General features: G+C 37.1%; 1 protein-coding gene across 1 annotated transcript; it reads left to right on the top strand.

Moving 5' to 3' along the window:
- The first annotated feature begins 395 nt into the window (after window positions 1-395).
- LOC127831358 (sulfhydryl oxidase 2-like) lies at window positions 396-14,784 on the top strand. The gene is made up of 8 exons (XM_052356328.1): window positions 396-697; window positions 1,497-1,597; window positions 2,848-2,993; window positions 3,267-3,357; window positions 4,550-4,686; window positions 5,654-5,836; window positions 13,947-14,076; window positions 14,644-14,784. The coding sequence occupies exons 1-8, from the start codon at window positions 436-438 to the stop codon at window positions 14,782-14,784; spliced, it is 1,191 nt and encodes a 396-aa protein (XP_052212288.1). The 5' UTR covers window positions 396-435.
- Window positions 14,785-19,773: the final 4,989 nt, after the last annotated feature.

Consider the following 19,773-nt stretch of genomic DNA (forward strand, 5'->3'; position numbering starts at 1 on the left):
AAGCATTATATGTATCCGACTTAAATTAAAACAAATCAATATGTAAAGTATATTACCTATGAAAATAATGTTAGTTATTTCTACATGAACTTGCAATACTATGATTGTAAGTCCACTTTTTAATTATTAACACAAGTTATTCATCTAAACTTTTCATGTAATTATTTTTAATATTATTTAAAATATATATATATATATAAGCATGAAAGAGTGATTATCCGGAAGAACATAAAGTTTCATGTATAATTTTTTGAGACTATTCAATACATTATACATTTATGAGTAAATATGTTTATTTAAAAAAACTCGCTAAAATAAGCAGGTCCCTGAAATAAGTGATTCCCAATTATTGTCAATTTTTATTAGTGTTACGTAGCCTAAAAACTTGACGTTCTTCCGGATAATCACTCAATTGTTTACAAACATGAGACGTGTATGTGTACACGTACAATGAAGCAGACAAATAAAATGCTGAATACACTATTAATTACTTTTCTGTTTTATAAAGCGGTTTTCAGCAAAAGTGTTAAAGGGCTATACGGTAAAAATGACAATGTTTTCATTTTAAACTCGAGCAATTTTGACAGAAATGTTGTCGGCTCCAAGAGCATTTGGGTGGTCGAGTTTTATAACAGCTGGTGCGGTCACTGTATAAGTTTCGCACCGACGTGGAAAGAGTTTGCTGCCGAAAAGATAGGTGCTCCATTTGAATTATTAAGCATTGTACAGATTTAATATTTACATCTTTAATTTGAATTTAAAATTGAGACAATCGGAAATTATCCGAAATGTGTATATCCGAATAATAATATACCTATACAACTATGTTGACAAATGCGCAATGATGAAAAAGTAGATTGCTGAGTTCCATAAGCCTTTCCTAAGTGATAGTTATGAAAAATGCACGCTCAAAGCCACGACTGCTACTACATAAGAACAGTAATACGTGAAGTGAAGTAAGGTCACATCCAACAGTAGACGGACTGACAGTTTATTCAGACTTATACACAAGTTCATTGTCTTCATACTAAAGTATACATATTATTTTCTGTAACTAGGTATAACATAATAATATTACATTACATAAAACAGAGACTTGCAAATACACATACTTATAAACTATCAAAGCGGTAATGTAATTATTCAACACCAGCCTTAAGCGGCGCAGAGTTGCTGACTACCACTCTGGAGCCTGAGCCTGTGGTTCATTCCCTGTTTGATATCAGGATTTTTAACTTTATGTAATTGTTGTTAGCAGGAAGCAGTAACAATCTTCTGAAGCAGTAGCAGGAAGTGTACCCTTAACACTTTATTGAGCTCTATTAAAGAGCGGACTGGGTCAGTGGGTGTTTTTTTCTTACTCATGCACACAACAAAGTTTTAACAGAAAAACATGTTTTATTGTCAATAACCTGAATTCTATTCCTCTTTATTTTATTAACTCTGATGATTTTTAAAAATAGTCTTTTAAGCCTTATATATTTGTGTATTTACAGACTGGTGGCCTGTAGTTCAGATTGGTGCGGTAAACTGTGCAGCCGAGGAAAACACCAACCTTTGTCGTCAGTACGATGTCAGGGGCTTCCCAGTGTTTAAGGTGAGCAAACTCTTGTTTGCATTTACCAGCCTTAGCTGAACAAGCTAAGGTAGCATGATGTTTACCTACAGCGGTTTTGTTAACCAGGTTTTCCGAAGGAAAAATCTGGTTATAAGATTGGCGAATGTCAGTGGGCGGTCTTGCGGGCTGGCGGAACAAGCTTGTCTTGGCCATAACTTTGTCGTTCACTGTGAGATTTTAAAATCATTTGGCACATTTGTTCACCATCATTAGACGGTGTGTCGCGCGGAAGAATTACGTCGATATCTCCAAGGTCAAGGTCACAATTTGAGTTCAGAGGTAAAAAATGGCCATAAATGAGCTCGTCCGGGCCATAACTATGTCATTCATTGTGAGATTTTAAAATCATTTGGCACATTTGTTCACCATCGTTGGACGGTGTGTTGAGCGAAAGAATTACGTCAATATCTCCAAGGTCAAGGTCGCCACAACAAAAAATAGATTGATTTTGAAACAAGGGGGGTAACTATGAACAATAAGTAACAATGCACATTTTGATTTGTCTCTCTTTATCAGTCTTTTTTTTCAAATTGAAATCTAGGTCGCCACGAGTAAAAATAGATTGAATTTTACACAAGGGGGGTAAGTATGCACATTTTGAATTGTCTCCCTTTATCAGACTTTTTTTCAAATTGAAAACATGGTTTTGTGACAATTTTGTCCCTTGTTGTCCTTGACATCTGTGTGTAAGGCTGAAAAAGTTCTGAGGATCATAATTATTTTTTTACCTAAATGTGTAAGTTTTCCCCTTGTTATATAACCGATTGCAACTTTGAAGGTTTTTAAAATCATAGATTTTCTTTTCATTTTACATAATGATTGTGATTGGCAATCAGTTTAATAGGACAACTTTGATTGGAGTGCTAGCTAAATAGTTATGTGTGTGTTAGCGTCAAGCGTAACTTTATTTTAATAGAGCTATCACATGATTTTCAGCTATCATTATTAACATTTATTTACAATCATGATCAAGAACTGTGGAAATAAAAGTATTCCAACAACGGCTTGCACCCATGCTAGCTGTATACAATTATTGTTAATGATATTTTACTTATTTTATTTTCCAAGTTAAGCAATAAGTTAAAACAATATTTCTCAGGCTTGGCAAGTCAATCATTAAGTCTCATATCCTGATGGTTTCATTCCTATGAATCAAAATGAGAACATATTTTTTATTGGCAATAAGAAAGTTACATATTGTTTCATACTTAACACTTCTTTATTCACAGCTGTTTGCTCCGATGCACAAGGAAAACTCTACAGTAGAGACGTTCTACGAACAAAACAAGTCAGAAATAGAGACCAAGATAGTTGACTTCCTGAGCAGTGAAAGTGTGCTGGCTCCTGATGACTGGCCTCGACTGTCGCCAATCAAGTATGTGGCAAACTATCAAGGGGCTTCGTTTGTTTTATAAAAAATGAACAACATTACAGAAATTTGTGTTTGTTCCATTGATGTATCATTTTTAATCTTAAATGTGAACACAGGAAATAATAAACCAATTTCAAGCAACAGTTACACTTAGAAATCTCTTGACACAATTTAAATGTTTAATTTAATTTGTAAATTATTTGAATAAAGAAGATGCATGCTTCTAGCGACTAAGATGTATTTTCTATAGTATCTTTGCTTACGCTCCCTTTTTAGATCCATGGAACATATTTGGGATGAGGCAAAGGATGAGCATCACCATGTGGCGTTTGTGTTTGAGGATGAGCAGTCCAACATAGGCACGCAGGTACATAGAGTTTGCACTTGACTCAAGTTTTAATGCCCAAATTGAAATTTGTCGTTTATACTTTAATTACTAAAATTTAAGGTAAAACATAGGAAAACATACAATTATTTAGTATTTTCTAAATCTTTTGATATAAACACAGGACAGACAAAGAGGCAGGTATTTGTTCAGACTTATAATGGTACATGTATCTACAGCACATGTAAAATGGATATAACATGTGAACTTTACTTTTAAGGCATAACGTAATGTAGGAAACCCCATGTATTCATTTTTGTTGAACACTTTTTGTAATGTAACATAATAATATTATGGTGTATACTTCAATATTATCTATCTGGCAAGAAAATTAAGTGTGTTTACAAAAGATATGAGCATTTTAAATAAATAAATTTTCTGTTTTGTAATCACTTAAGAAAATGCACAAAGGTTGAAATGTCCAACAAACACTTTAAATGTGGGACAAGTATTGATTGTTTATCTCATAAATTCTTTTGAGTTATCTATTAAACCACCTGTCTTTGTTGCAATACATGTAGTTATGCTGGCGTTGGGACGGAATGTGATAATTATGTATTGACCTAGATGTACATTCAAGATTAATTGTTAACATACATGCTGCTACTTAGTTTTAGAATATACATTATTGTTATTGTGCATCCTACCTATTTTGTCCCCTTAGATAAAGTTTAAGTCCTCTACAATTAGCATAATTGGTTTTCTTTATTATTTACTAAAATGGCTTCTCTTTTATTCTTTTGAAAATGTCAACTTATATAACATGAATTGAATACGTTGGTTAGATCTTGAGCTATTGAGGTTTATTTGATTCATTATTGTATTGAAATATTTCAAATTACTACATAAATGTTGCTATTTTTAAATAAATTATCCTTGCTCTGGGAAAATGGGGCTTAATTCAGTCCGCACAGGCTGATCAGAGATGACCAAGTGTCACTTTTATGGATTTTTTTTGGTTTAAAAGAAGTATGTATTTTCTACACAAAAATTAAATCCAGGCAGAAAGTGTCATCCCTGATTAGCCTGTGCAGACTGTATAGGCTAGCTTGGGCCGACACTTAACGCACATGAATTAAGCCCCCTTTTACCAGAGCTTAAAATGACTCAAATGCTTTGCCTATGGAGCTTACCATTCTTAAGTGTCTTGAGCGCAATTGTGTATGCCTTCCAGGTGATCCTGGACACCCTCAAGTACCGCCCCCTCCTGGTGCGCCGTATGCTGCACGGGGCCGTGGAGAAGTTTGGGGTCACCACCATACCAGCCCTCTTCCTCATCAACAGGGATGGAACATTCACCAACCTTGCAAAGTACAAATTAAAGAACTTGCACAGGTTTCAGTCACCATTGTGGGAAAGGGGCTTGGGTCCTTTGGATTGGGAAAATTTAGTAGTTTTGGCTAAAATTGGGACACTGGTGTTGTTGTTTTTTTTTTGTTAACTAATACTTACAAATTGAGAGGAATTGTTTTCAATATTATCTTGATATTTTAAAGGTTCCATGTTAACTTAATGTTGCATTGTAATTGCAAGAGGGGGGGGGGGGGGCCTCTATATGGGAATATGGGGGGAACCTCCATTTGGGAATATTAGACAGTCATTTTGGGAAAATACATACTTGTTGACATTGGGAAAATCAGCCCCAAATTTGACCAAAAAATCAGGCTCAAGTATGCGACCAGTTACTGGGGATTGCTTTCAAGTTCACTTGGGGCCTAAAAATGGACCGATTCACTAAGCAAAAACATTGTAATTATCCCCTGTTAGAGGGCATAGAGTAGTCCCTCCCTCAGTTTGTGTGTGGGCGGCTTTGTTTGTGCTGTTTGTAAAGCCTGGGAGGATTTACATATTTGTACAGATGATCGTGAGATATATATACGCTCAGTGGTTGAAGGTCATGGAACAAATGTTAGGTCTAAGCTCGTTAACACTCTAGAGGTCACTTTTATTCGCCCACTCTTTAAAACTTGATAGGGGGATTTCTTAATAAATATTTGCTAATTCATATCATCATTAACTCATGTGAGGTGCCTAGATCCCTTTGTTCTCTGTTGTTTTATGATGTTGTTGCACTGGATATCACTAATAAAACTGATAACCTTGTATCTGATAGAAAAGCAATGGAAGCCCTTTGTAAAGCATTGAATAAAATTGTTTCGGCGCACATGTACTGTACAAAATAATAAAAATTGTCATACATGGCGACAATGTCAATTGACAGTGCAAACCCTTGTGTACATGAATTGGTAATAACCAGTATTTTCTTGTCTGGTTCCAGGACTGACAACTCTCGTGAGAGCATGGTCAAAGCCCTGACAGGATTGCTGTCCCCTGCTCAACTAGAATCTGGCAAGAAGAGTGTAGAAGCTAGAAAGGCATTCCTGCAAAAAGAACTGCTCAATATTTTAGGGAACGATGAAGACTCACCTGATACAAATGAAAACCTGGAAGATCAAAAAAAGTAATGAAAAAATGAGCCATGTTTTAATGTCATAAATACTGACCTGTTATCTCATGCTTATACTTTCCAAGGGGAAATTACTCATCCGGAATTTTAACTGGGAATCCGCCACCTCAATACCGTAATACAGGTTAAACATAGTGCAATGCAACCTAGCCAAAAATCGGTAACCAACCCTCAATATTCTTTCCGGATCGACCAGGTGTATACGTGTCTTTTACGGCTCTGAATTAAAATATTGTTTTTCGATTTATTTCACTTGGTTGATTGGGGTTATGAATGGATAAATTATGTTATTTATCTTTTTATTTCTCATTCGGATTAATTTGTGTGGATTTAATGGATTTTTTTCATTTGTAAAAGGTACATGTAAGCCATGTTTGTTTTTATCCAACAATGGTTTATTTCTACCATGCTGGGTGTTTTCAGACGCGAACGACCACGTGCAAAACGTGCTCTTCTAATACATTGCTAGAACGTGCAAAGCATGTTCTTCTAATGTGTTACGAGATCGTGCAAAGCGTGTTTTTCTATTGACAGATTGTTTATCATTTGCCATTGTGTGCAATAATGATTTTAACGTTCCGTATGACAATCTAATTGATCGTCATTTTATTTTTCATCTGTTTTGAATTAAACTTTTGTTTAATTTATGTTCTACGGCAGTATTATTATAATTTTCATTATGGTCAAATAATGATTTTATGTGCCGTATGATAATCTGGTCTGTGACCAGTTTATGGTTGAATATGCTTTGCTCTTGTTTTTCATATATTCGACTACATGATGGTAGCAGAAACAAGAGTGGATAAATACCCGGTGACTTCGCAGATCATGGATGATAGTTGCAGTATCAGTCACCGGGTATCGGGCACGATCGCGACCGTACTATGCTAAGTCTCTTAGACAGTCGGTCAACATCAGACCATATGGTGACACCCGTCAGCCGGTCTGTGCCCGATGGCATTGGTCAAGGACATCGACCAATGCCGGACCATTTCGCATCCGCCATATGGTCATTATCCGGTGACAACACTGGTTATGATATGACTGGTACGTCACCGGGGACGTTGATCACGGACCTTTGATCGACGTCTGACGGCCGTTCCGGTCACCGGTCATGTCACCAGTCCGGTGATTAATCACCGGTCCGATCATTAATCACCGGTCCGGTCATTGATCACCGGTCCGGTCATTGATCACCGGTCCGGTCACCGGTCATGTCACCGGTCCGGTCATTGATCACCGGTCCGGTCTGGTCCGGTCACCAGTAATGTCACCTGTCCGGTCACCGGTCATGTCACCGGTCCGGTCATTGATCACCGGTCATGTCACCGGTCCGGTCATTGATCACCGGTCTGGTCAACAGTCATCAGTTAGGCCTGCCACCGATAACACCAGTCACCGGTCAAGAAGAAGAACTCGGTCTTCATCATTGAATTATTCTCCTATTCGTCGTCGAATACATCCTCTTCATCAAGGACATCGGACACGCTCTTCTTCGTCGAGCAGTTCTCATCGTCGCGGCTCTCGTAAGCGATCATGTTGTCACTCACGGAGACGGTATTCTAGAAGATCTCGGTCTCATCGCAGCCGATCCACATCTCGGCCGATCCAGATCTCGACATCGCAGGAAACGAGGACGTCGTCAACCTTCACGTAGACATCAGCGGACTTCATTGAGCACAACAGGATAGTTATCGAACATACCTCTCCTTCATTGAGCAGTTCTCGGCGTTGATACGCTCGTAAGCGATCACGTCAATGCTCACGGAGACAATATTGTAGAAGACAATATTTCCAGCGTAGCCGAACAATATTTCGGCATCGCAGTTATATGGATGTCGCCACTTCTCACGTAGGCGTTAATGAACCTACTGGTCATATCGACGTTCTCCATTTTATTCCTTTAGGAATATCATGTCTCCATTCCACGTGTGATGGTTTTTCTAATGGCATCCACACATGTTGCAGTCACCGAGCCGTAGTTGTATACGAACACTAGTTTGTTTAACTTTCAGGCTTCGGGATAAGCTGTTCTTTTCTCCACTACGACTACAAGGACACTTAATGCCTATTAATACTGATAATCTACCGTTGTTTTCCGGTTAACATTATCAGATGACTTCGTGGATGGTCATTCTTCTGCACCAGATATTTCCATTCTGACGCAGTTATATTATACCGGTCCCGATCACCGGACATCGGTCACCATTCATCGGTCATATCACCGATCACTGGTCACCAGTCAGAATAAGTGATGTTTCATCGCCATCGGATTGGATTTTTGGCACGATCTTCTTTTCCGAGCAGTGCTTGACATTGATATCAGACCATATGGCTTCCACCATTTTTCGGTCTTTAACTGGTAACATCACCGGTCATATTATGACTGGTCTGTTCACCTGGCTACAGTTACCGGTCATTGACCGGTCCGGTTCGGTCACCAGTTACCAATTACCGGTATTCCACTGTGTTTTCATCTGTCAATTTTTAGTATCATGGGTATTGTCTACATTACCTAGTTGTATACCCCTGGCTATGATTGTATTGAATACTATATTTTATGGATTCAACAATCTACATGACTTTTTGTGTTTTTCAATACTGATGTTCTACTGGCGACGGTTACCAAATCATGCTATATCTGTTATTTGTACTTCTATCTCAACCCGCTACATGCAGACTACTGGTCTTGCAGATAGATCGGCGGAACTGGGCTCGGAGACTAGCATTGAGGTCGAACATTACTATTTGACCTCTATTAATTGATGTTCGAGACCCGAAGGATGAATTGTTTTAACCGCCTTTACCTGTCGGCTACAGATTTTGCAGTCAGTGTCAAGGAACAGTTGGGACACATTAATGACGCTAGCAGGATTAGCAAGACGACATTTTGTATCGACTTCTGCTTTTCTATTGCTCCTACGACAGTGCATATTTTCAAGCTACTGGAATCAACAAGAGTTCTGATACATAGGATTGCCTATCAGATTGACCGCATAGCGGCTACAGTCTTGTAGATGGCTTGGGAGCTATTGAACATAGATCCTAGGATCTGGAGGGACCTCATCTTAAAGTTATTCTTCTATTACACTTCTGGCCATAACAGGCCGTCTTCCTAGTACTGGTCGTATTCCTCTCGGAATTTGTCCCGGTTAGGAGTCTTGAAGTAAATGGATTAATCAAGTCAGAATTTAAGACTACCATGCATTCTACCGGCAAGCGTGAACCCCTTTAAGGTTACTCCTAGGGTTTTCACCTTTTTCTGCCATCACACCTCCGATTCCGGAGGTACCACTGTCAATCATATTTCCGTACTTCGCAAATCGATGACTTCACGACCTGTATTATCCAGGATTTTAAAGGCGCCTGTTATTGGTTCAAGAAGAGGCATTATTCTGTAGATAGGTCATAAACATATAAGTGTTAAACACTGTCCTATTCTACCAATTTTCAAGTGTGTTTGGAGTGGGAAAGTTCGGCTTGCCGTGATTTCTTTGCCCACCCATCCTTGACAAATGGTTCCGGTCACCGGTCGGTATTTACCGGTCCGGTCACCGGTCTTTCTGCTGAGACGTCTTTTCTTACATCTGTTGCAGCTTTATTTTTAAGTTAATTGTATTAATCTCGGGATTATTCAATGACACAGATTTCCATCTTTTTGTCATTATTTACCACTATTCAGTGGTGTCTAGACTAGAAGATTATCTTGGCAAGAATATAGTTGATTCTACCACAACCTTCCTTACATCTTATACAGATGTGAGCAGAGAAGGTTATGGACGATCACATAGAACAACGTATCTTGATTTACTCAATTATGTGGTATCCTAATGAATATCACCTGCACATCTACATCTTGAAAAGCGAAAATTCTTTTTAGCTGTTTTTCATTTACAACACATTTTCACGATTCCTTTGTGATGGTTTCAACTATCACACATCGGTCGTGGTTTACTTACAGACACGGAGGTGATCATATTATCACTCCTTGTATCTGGAAATCAGGAACTTATTCGTTCTTTGCAAGAACAACAAATTTTCTCTATCGTCTTACTCATACCAGGTCGTCTGAACGCCCTGTTGGACGTTTTGACCTGCAGTTCTTTCTGTCGAATTATTTTTTCCGTTGGGTTCAAATAATGTAATTGCGCATGCGCGGCAGTGAATTTGCATGGTGTACTGCATAGTATATCGAAGAATGTTGTTTATCATCAAATGCTAGTAATTAGCGTTATGCGATCGTATATCGCAGTATATACCGGTATGCTGAACAACGTCAATAATGCAGTTCACAGAAATCGATCCAGCAGGGTGTGTGATTGTTATACATTCGTCCATTGACATAAACTGGAATATCTTGCCTTCTTGGTGAGTTTTTGCAATAACTGAGTTTTTGCCATAATTTCATGCAATATACTTAATGAACCATGGGATTATGGTTCTACGACCTTTTAAGGCTCCTGTACAATTATTTTCAGGAAACTTCTTCTCAGGTCAAATATCATATCTCGGAGAGACATATTTTTACTGATCCAAACATGTGCCACTACATGTCTGGCCATTATTTACTTTTAGTAATCTCTACAGAACAACGTTTTTCTGTTAAGAGTTTCAATCCTTGTTACTTGTGCAAGGATAATTCCATCAGAACTGTATAAAGGTTCTATGGAAATTCATTTTTGACTGGGTATTCAAGAGCATAGTTATTACCTTAATCACTCTGCTAGATACATAGAGGTTTTTCTCATCTTTTTCTTGATGATAAGAAATTTTGTTCTTTTCTTCATCAAAGGATAGAGATTATGCTTTTGTATACCTTGTTTTGTGTAAGTCATCGCAACTCTGTGCTGTCTTACCTATTTTGGAACTGATCCAAACTATGGAACGTCAACACTATGTTTTTCGTTCCTTTACCTTCTTAAGCGGTTTTGACTTGTGTTACATGTTGGGATGCTTAATGAGCTTCCTATGAACCTTTTTCATCAGTATTAACAGTTCCAATATAATTTTAAGACGGTTTTCCTTCTTATTATGGCTTTTACCATACGGAGAAGTGAAATTCATGCTTTTTCTGTTGAATACGACCAATTCCAGTTGGATCTAATGTCGTTTTCACTTTGTTGTGTCAGCCAGGATTCCTTGCTTAATATCAAGTCCTCTATATGGCTCTACCTTCAAGTTTCCAAGTTTTTCTTAAACTGGTGTCTGCGGCTTCTATTTCTCGGGGTTAGACCTCGACTAAGGAAAGTTACTCTTATCCTATCTAAGGATTCATTCCTTTTTAGGATCTGACCGCATGAATTAAGAGCTCTGTCTGTTTTGTTGGCTCTAAGCTGTTTTCTGGAGGAATCCGACCACCTTTGTCATCTTTTTATCTTCGTTTTCTGAAGTGCCAACAATACAATTTGTATATGTTTGGGCTTGTTGTGGTTTCACTAACGGTAGTGTCTTCTTTACGACATAGACATATTACTCTGTCCGAGAAGTCATAATTAATACCGTTTTAACGAAGATTACTTGATAACCCTTGTTTAGGGTTTTGCTATCATTAGCTGATAACCCTGTTTATGGGTTCTACTGTGTTGGGAAAATATATACGAACCTTCCCACCGCAGCTGCAAAATCAGCATAAGATAACAGGTCAGTATTTATGACATTAAAACAATTTTTTTTAATGAAATTCATTTTAATTATTAAATACTTACCTGTTATCGGTAAGTCCCACCTCCAACCCCGCTATTCGATTAATATTTTTGTATATATATTGAAAGAATATTGAGGGTTGGTTACCGATTTTTGGCTAGGTTGCATTGCACTATGTTTAACCTAGCCAGAATTACGGTATTGAGGTGGCGGATTCCCAGTTAAAATTCCGGATGAGTTAATTCCCCTTGGAAAGTATAAGCATGAGATAACAGGTAAGTATTTAATAATTAAAATGAATTTTATTTAAAAAATTTGTTTTATGAAAAGTGGGCATTATGCCTGTGGGTTAGTTGTCCTCCAAGATTAGCCTGTGCAGTCTGCAAAGGCTAATCAGGGATGACACTTTTTGCCTTTATTTAATTTTTAGCTCACCTAAGCACAATGTGCTCATGGTCAGCTTTTGTGATTGCCTTTTGTCAGTCGTGCGGCGTCAACATTTGCCTTGTTAACACTCTAGAGGCCACATTTATTGTCCAATCTTCATAAAATTTGGTCAGAAGATTGGACTCAATAATATCTTGGATGAGTTCGAAAATGGTTACGTTTGCTTGAAAAACATGGCTGCCAAGGGGCGGGGCATTTTTCCTTATATGGCTATATATGGCTATACTAAAATCTTGTTAACACTCTAGAGGCCACATTTATTGTCCGATCTTCATGAAACCTGGTCAGAAGATTCATCCCAATAATTTCTTGGACAAGTGTAACAATAATGCCGGTTGGTTGAAAAACATGGCCGCCAGGGGGCGGGGCATTTTCCTAATATTGCTATAGTAAAACCTTGTTAACACTCTAAGAGGCCACATTTATTTTCCGATCTTCATGAAACTTAGTCAGAAGATTTGTCCCAATAATATCTTGGATGAGTTTGAAAATAGTTTTGGTTGCTTTAAAAACATGGCTGCCAAGGGGCAAAGCATTTTTCCTTATATGGCTATTTATGGCTTTATTATTAACACTCTAGAGGCCACATTTATTGTCCAACCTTCATGAAATTTAGTCAGAAGATTCATCCTAATAATATCTTGGACGAGTTCAAAAATGATGCCAGTTGGTTGAAAAACATGGCCACCAGGGGGCGGGGCATTTTTTCATATATGGCTATAGTAAAACCTTGTTAACACTCTAGAGGCCACATTTACTTTCCGATCTTCATGAAACTTGGTCAGAAATTTTTTCCCAATGATATCTTGGATGAGTTCAAAAATGGTTTTGGTTGTTTTAAAAACATGGCCAACAGGGGGCGGGGCATTTTCCTTATATGGCTATTTATTGCTTGAGTAAAACCTTATTAACACTCTAGAGGCCACATTCATTGTCCGATCATCATGAAACTTGGTCAGACGATTTGTCCCAAAGATATCTTGGATTAATTATGAAAATGGTTCCGGTTGGTGGAAAAACATGGCTGTCAAGGGGGCATGACATTTTTCCTTATATAGCTATACATGTAGTAAAACCTTGTTAACACTCTAGAAGCCATAATTATTATCCGATCATCATGAAACATTGTCAGAAGATTTGTCCCCATGATATCTTGAACAAGTTCGAAAATGGTTCCAGTTGCTTAAAAAATATGGCCACCAGGGGCTGGGCCTTTTTCCTTATATGGCTTCATGAATCTTAATGAAACTTTGTCAGAATATTTGTTTAAATGATATCTTGGATGTGTATGAAAATGCTTTTGGTCTGTAGAAAAACGTGGCTGCCAGGGTGTTCACTAGTGACGAAAGTTGGTAAGAACATTTTTTTCTTATGACATCTTGGGTTGCACAGAACAGGTCAGTTCCTTTGAATCTCAGGTAAGCGACTTTTGGCCTTTCAGGCCCTCTTGTTTCTAAGAAGAGACTACCTTTCAATGATACCATGCCATGAAAGCAAAAAGTGTTGTCCCGGAGTAGTCTGTGCAGACTGGAATGACACTTTACCCACCTGTGTTAAGCCCGGTTTCCCCAGAACAAGACTCGAATTCTTGACAGTTTGATTGTGACAAAATCTGCCGATGGCCCAAGAGTTATAAATACTTGATTTCTTGGCTGTTAGCAATCTTTAACAAATCTTAAACACAAGTCTTTAAATAAAAGCCAATGCATTATGTTTGCTCCAATTTAATTGGACGCAAAAATGCATCTGATAAGATTATTGTATGTTAATGTAATGATATCAACTTAATGTTTAACAGAGTCATGAAATACTCAATATCTAGACAAAGTCTGCTTGAGAATAATTGTAGTCAAACTACAATGTATTAGTCTTGGACCGGATTTTATGATAAATACGTGATTCCACACAAGATGATTCCACACACGCTTTTGTTTTCACACAAGTAGATTCCACACAAGCTGTTTCAAGAATGCAGCCTCTAAGCAAGTCCAGATCTGATCTCTTTTCTTTTCAGGCCTGCTGTGTACATGAGAGACCTGGAGTCCACCCTTTACTACGCATTCCGTCAGGAGATCCCTCTCTGTCAGCAGATCAGTGATGTTAGGCTGGCAGCATTGAAAACTTTTGTGGCAGCCCTTGTTCAGGTATGTGCAGCAAGACTTCACACTGATAGAACTGTGTTCCAATTCAATTATTCAATTATAAAAAAAAACGTTGGTGACTTGAGAACTTTTGTGGCATGCTTTGTTCAGGTATGTGCAGCAAGAATTCACACTGATAGAACTGTGTTCCAATTCAGTTATTCAATTATTAAAAACATGTTGTTGACTTGACAACTTTTGTGGCATACTTTGTTCAGGTATGTGCCGTATTCATACTGATTGAACTGTACTCCCGTTCAAATATTGCAGCGCAAAATGTTGATGACTTTTTAACTTTTATGGCAGGCCTTGTTCAGGTATGTGTGAAGCTCACTGTTGGAACTTTGTTCCAGTGAAACTATATTTCAGCCTTAAAAGTGAATGCTTAACAACTTTTGTGGCAGCCCTTGTACAGGTATCTGTATGTTTTCATGTCACACTGTTTAATCAAAGCTAAAGCTCAATTGACTATTGACTTGATAACTTTTGTACTGGCCCTTGTTCTGGTGTGCGTGCAGAGTACATGGTTTGTTTTTTTGCCATATGGTTGCAGCCCTGCTCTATTTGCAGTATTTCCCGGGGGAACGAGAGCTTGAGGGGTTCCTGGAGATATTGTGGGCGTGGCTACAGACCGTGAAGTCAGGGATCACCGGGGAAGATTGGCTCAATAAAATAGATCAGCTCCAGGTACAGTTAAGCCTTGCTCTGTGAAAATGACTAAATGCGTAAAGAGTTGTTCCAACACCAAACTTGATTTTCTGTTCAAAGATTCTTCATTTAAACAAAAAAATCCATAAAAATGGAAAGTGTTGACCATGATTAGTCTTTGCAGACTTCACAGGCTAATCTGGGACGACACTTAACGCAAATGCATTTAAGAAAACCAAGAAGATGATGCATAATTAACCCAAACCTTTAGCATTGCGCTTGTTTTGTTTTATGAAACACTTTCAGATATTTAGTGGATTTTTAGCATAAGGGTCAACCAACATGACTTTCTGATTAAGTGTGAGTTTTGTTCTGGTCAATAAATATTTGGCGAAGTTATGGAATTTAGACTTAAAAGTTTTCAGTTTTTTATGACACGCTTTTAGATATTTAGTGAAATTTTAGAATGTGAGTCTACCAACATGACTTGCAGATTAAGTTTGAGTTTTGTGAGTCCATTGATTTTTGGCCAAGTTATGGCCCCTTGGAATGACAAATTTTCTCTATAATTACCGTTTTACAGACTTCTTTTACGAAATGTGTTCTGATATTTATCTGATTTTTAGCTCATCTATTTTTTGAAAAAAAATTATGAGCTATTGTCATCACCTTGGCGTCTGCGTCGGCGTCGGCGTCCGGTTAAGTTTTGCGTTTAGGTCCACTTTTCTCAGAAAGTATCAATGCTATTGCATTCAAACTTGGTACACTTACTATCATGAGGGGACTGGGCAGGCAAAGTAAGATAACTCTGGCATGCATTTTGACAGAATTATGTGCCCTTTTTATACTTAGAAAATTGAAAATTTTGGTTAAGTTTTGTGTTTAGGTCCATTTTATTCCTTAAGTATCAAAGCTATTGCTTTCATACTTGCAACACTTACTAACTATCATAAGGGGACTGTGCAGGCAAAGTTATGTAACTCTGACTGGCATTTTGACAGAATTATGTGCCCTTTTTATACTTAGAAAATTGAAAATTTGGTTAAGTTTGTGTTTAGGTCCACTTTATTCCTACAGTATCAAAGCTATTGCTTTCATACTTGCAACACTTATTAACTATCATAAGGGGACTGTGCAGGCAAAGTTATGTAACTCTGACTGGCATTTGGACGGAATTTTGGGCCCTTTATACTTAGAAAATTGAAAATTTGGTTAAGTTTTGTGTTTTGGTCCACTTTACCCCTAAAGTACCCCCCCCCCTCCCCCCAGCGAATCCCCCCCTAATTTTTTTTTTTTCATCTCATCTCACAAATGACCACCACACCCTCACACTATACCCACCCCCCACCCCCCAATTTTTTTTTTTTTTAAACGGTTAAAAAACACAAATATTTATTTTTATTATTTTATGTTTGAAATACCGTCCAACCATCGCACCCAAGAATCCCCCCCTAAACCCTCCCACTCCCCCCCCCTCCCCCGAATTTATTTTATTTTTTGCATTTTTTTCCGCATTTTTGGAAGATAATGTAATAAATGTCCACACCCCACACTATACACCCCTCTTCACTCCACCCCTCCCTCCTTTGTGATTGAAAATGAGAGTCCCTTCACCTTTAAAAAGTAAATAGAACAGCATTTTTATTTTGACTTAAGCATAACAAGCTTATCGTCATATACAAATACATGATAATGTTACAGACATGCGTGATGAATATAAATAATAACATTGTATAAATTACATTCATCAATTCATAAATCACTCATCACTGGAGAGTGAGAGTGCTCTAATTGCAAGTTATAATGTGACATGGAATACATATAAAAACATAACCACATTTGATACATCCATGGTTAACAAACAACATGTAACAAGCAAAGTACACTCAATTGTTAGTATAAGCTATAGTTCTTCTTAACAATCATGTGATAATAAACAAAGTGTTATCTCTTTTTTTGAAACATGATATACAATAGATGGCTAACTTTCTAAGTGTTGTTTTCTTACTACTATTAAGGAGTTTAATAAATTTGAACATACTAGGTCGCTTGTAATAGAATTCTGGGATATATTTGATTCTTTCTTCTAGGTATAACGGACATATTAGTATGAAATGGTACTCATCTTCGATATCGTTACAGCTACACAAGGGGCATATTCTTTCGTTCCTGTCAATATTATGATGTCTGCCTGTTTCAATTAACAATTTATGAGATGAGAGACGCATTTTGGCAATAATCCTTCTATGTTTTTTGTTTTCAATTAAATCTAAATACGATGACCTTTCGAATGTAGGTTTCAATTCTTTATACATATATAACGATGTTGACGAATCAATGTTAGTCCTCCATTCAGCTACATACTGATCTCGCAATCTTATTTTTAATAAAGGGATGAATTTGTCGATATTAATAGATTCTGGGAATAACCATACATCTCCAAATCCTGAATGGTTAAGTATATCGCGAACTTTTGATGACCAATTCACTGTATTATTTCTTTGAACAATTTCCGATCTTTGCATATTTATAACAGTGTGTAAAATACAGTTACTTTGTTTTGTTTGATATAGTTTTAGAAAATATTTAACAATTCTTAAATAGCGTCCAATGATTAAAGGGAAACGACCGACTTCCGCATACAATGACAATGAATTAGTTGACATCTTTACATTTAATAATCTTTTACAGAATTTTCTGTGAACACGTTCAATATTATCGGCAGTTATAAACCCCCATACTTCACAATTATAATTCAAAATTGACGCAACATATGAATCGAATAACTTGAACATGATATTTATTGGGACTACCATCTCTTTTGTTATAGAAAACAATCTATTCATTGCTCTTGACGCTTTACCATACAAGGTGTTTGTGGCTGGTATGTATGATCCGCCACTAGATAAGACGATACCTAAATAGTTAAAGTTACTAACTATTTCAATTTCATTGCCTTTGAATGTCCATTTATAATTTTTGTTCAAGACACCACCCTTTCAAAAAACCATTATCTTTGTTTTATCAATATTTACATTTAAGTTCCACTTATTACAATAAATTTCTAGGTTGTCTAAAGATTGCTGTAAGCCTTCTTTGGTTTCGGAGAAAATAACTGCATCGTCCGCAAATAGGAGTAGATAAACCGATAATTGATCAAGTGTTATACCAGCGTTTAAACCGTTTTGAAGACTGAATTCTATATCATTCACAAAAAGTGAGAACATGATCGGCGATGTTATTTCCCCTTGCAATAGTCCAACGTTGCTACTAAATAAGTCAGAAAGGGAACTCATGTGTTTAACTTGCAGTTTCACATCATTGTACATCGAACGAATAATAGCCATTAGCTTGCCATCAACTCCTGATCGAATCATTTTGTACCAGAGCTGCCCCCTATTTATGACGTCATATGCTTTCCGGTAATCGATATAGCAACAAAAGAGTTTATGTTTATTATGCAGCTGTTTTTCGATTAAGGCATTGAGAATAAAAATTGCGTCGGCTGTGCTACAATTCGGTTTAAAACCAAATTGTGCATCCGTTATGATATCATATGATTCTGCCCAAGATTTTAACCGTTCATTTATTATTCCAGTGAACAGTTTAGCAAAGCAGCTTATCACGTGATGCCCCTGTAATTGTTAGGGTCGGAAATATTTCCGCGTTTATAAATTGGTAAAATCACTCCGGACGACCAGCTTTTTGGGAATAGTTTAGTATCTAAAATGTAGTTAAATAATATTTCTAAAGGTCTGGCTATAAAATCGATTGTTTCTTTGAAATATTCGTAAATAATATTGTCATGTGAGGCCGCTTTGTTAGAATTAAGACGCTTTATCCCTTTTTTAATTTCTTCTAATGAAAAAGGTTTATCAAGTTCTGGATATGAGCTGGACTTGTTTTCAATACGATCGAATTCTTGTAAGAATTCGTCATATTCATTACTGTTAGCATTGACATCAGTGTCAGAAGATAAAGTTCTAAAGTATTCATAAAATTCGTGAATCGATACATTTTCCGCGTTCGAAGATGGTGATTTCTGCTTAAATAATTTCCAAAATTCGCGTGGCGCTTTACGACTCAAGTCATTCATTTGCCTGCCTTGTGCATGTTTATACCTTGATTTAGTTTGTCTACAAAAATACTTATAATCTTTCTTCGAAGCAAGCATTGCAGCCCTCGAATTTTCATTTTTTTGTAAATTATATTCATAAACTGTTCTTAAATAGTCCGCCCGCTATTGTTTGCATTCATCATTAAACCAGCGTTGTTTGATCTTGTCTTCTGATAAGAAACACTGATTTTTGGTATTACTAACTCGTTTGAAATACGGTTCACCGCGTGTATTAATAAAGTTAGTGAATATCGATACCAATAGATCTGGGTCGCAGCGTGAGTTAACGCCTGATTGCAAACTGTGCTCTAAATCTTGGACCCCACCCGCTATATCTTGTAAAAACTGGTCTTTAAACTCCGATTTCCACGCAAAATGTATGCGCGGATTATTTTCACCGTTATCACTCAAATTGTTCGCGTTCAGAGCAAATGTCAGTGGGGCATGGTTGGAAAATTCGTTAAAATCGTGGACTTTAAAGTCGGCTATATCTTTAAAATGCTTGTATGATGTTAAAAGATAGTCGACTGTACTTTCCCCATTATTTGTATAGCAAGTTAATTTACCGATGCCTTTATCTTTAAAAAGTCTACCATTTACTATTCTGATATTAGTAGATTTACATAAATCTAGTAGATAGTCACCGAATCTGTTTGAGCCTCGGTCACAGGCTGACCGTTGGAGTGGAGTGTCTATTTCTAAAAAATCAATATCACAAAGGTTTCGATCATTGACAATAAAATCGGCCTTATGTCCGGTCCTGGCGTTTGCATCGCCAGTAATAAATACTTTGCCTCTATTATTGAAAAAAGTAACATCTGATTCTAATTTTGAGAATAAATCTTCCTCATACATATCATGAACAACTGAATTTTCTGGTGGAATATATAACTGCTAAATATATATCGGAATCATTTTTAAAATATGTTTTATCA

Source organism: Dreissena polymorpha, chromosome 5 (genome assembly GCF_020536995.1).
Source record: "Dreissena polymorpha isolate Duluth1 chromosome 5, UMN_Dpol_1.0, whole genome shotgun sequence".
NCBI lineage: Eukaryota > Metazoa > Mollusca > Bivalvia > Myida > Dreissenidae > Dreissena > Dreissena polymorpha.

What these genes read in the sequence shown, in the direction of transcription:
- LOC127831358 (XM_052356328.1), top strand. Translation starts at nt 436, where the DNA reads ATGTGTACACGTACAATGAAGCAGACAAATAAAATGCTGAATACACTA. An exon ending in GTTTGCTGCCGAAAAGATAG is followed by an intron (nt 698 to 1,496) that starts GTGCTCCATTTG and finishes GTGTATTTACAG; the next exon opens with ACTGGTGGCCTGTAGTTCAG. An exon ending in TTGTGGCAGCCCTTGTTCAG is followed by an intron (nt 14,077 to 14,643) that starts GTATGTGCAGCA and finishes CTCTATTTGCAG; the next exon opens with TATTTCCCGGGGGAACGAGA.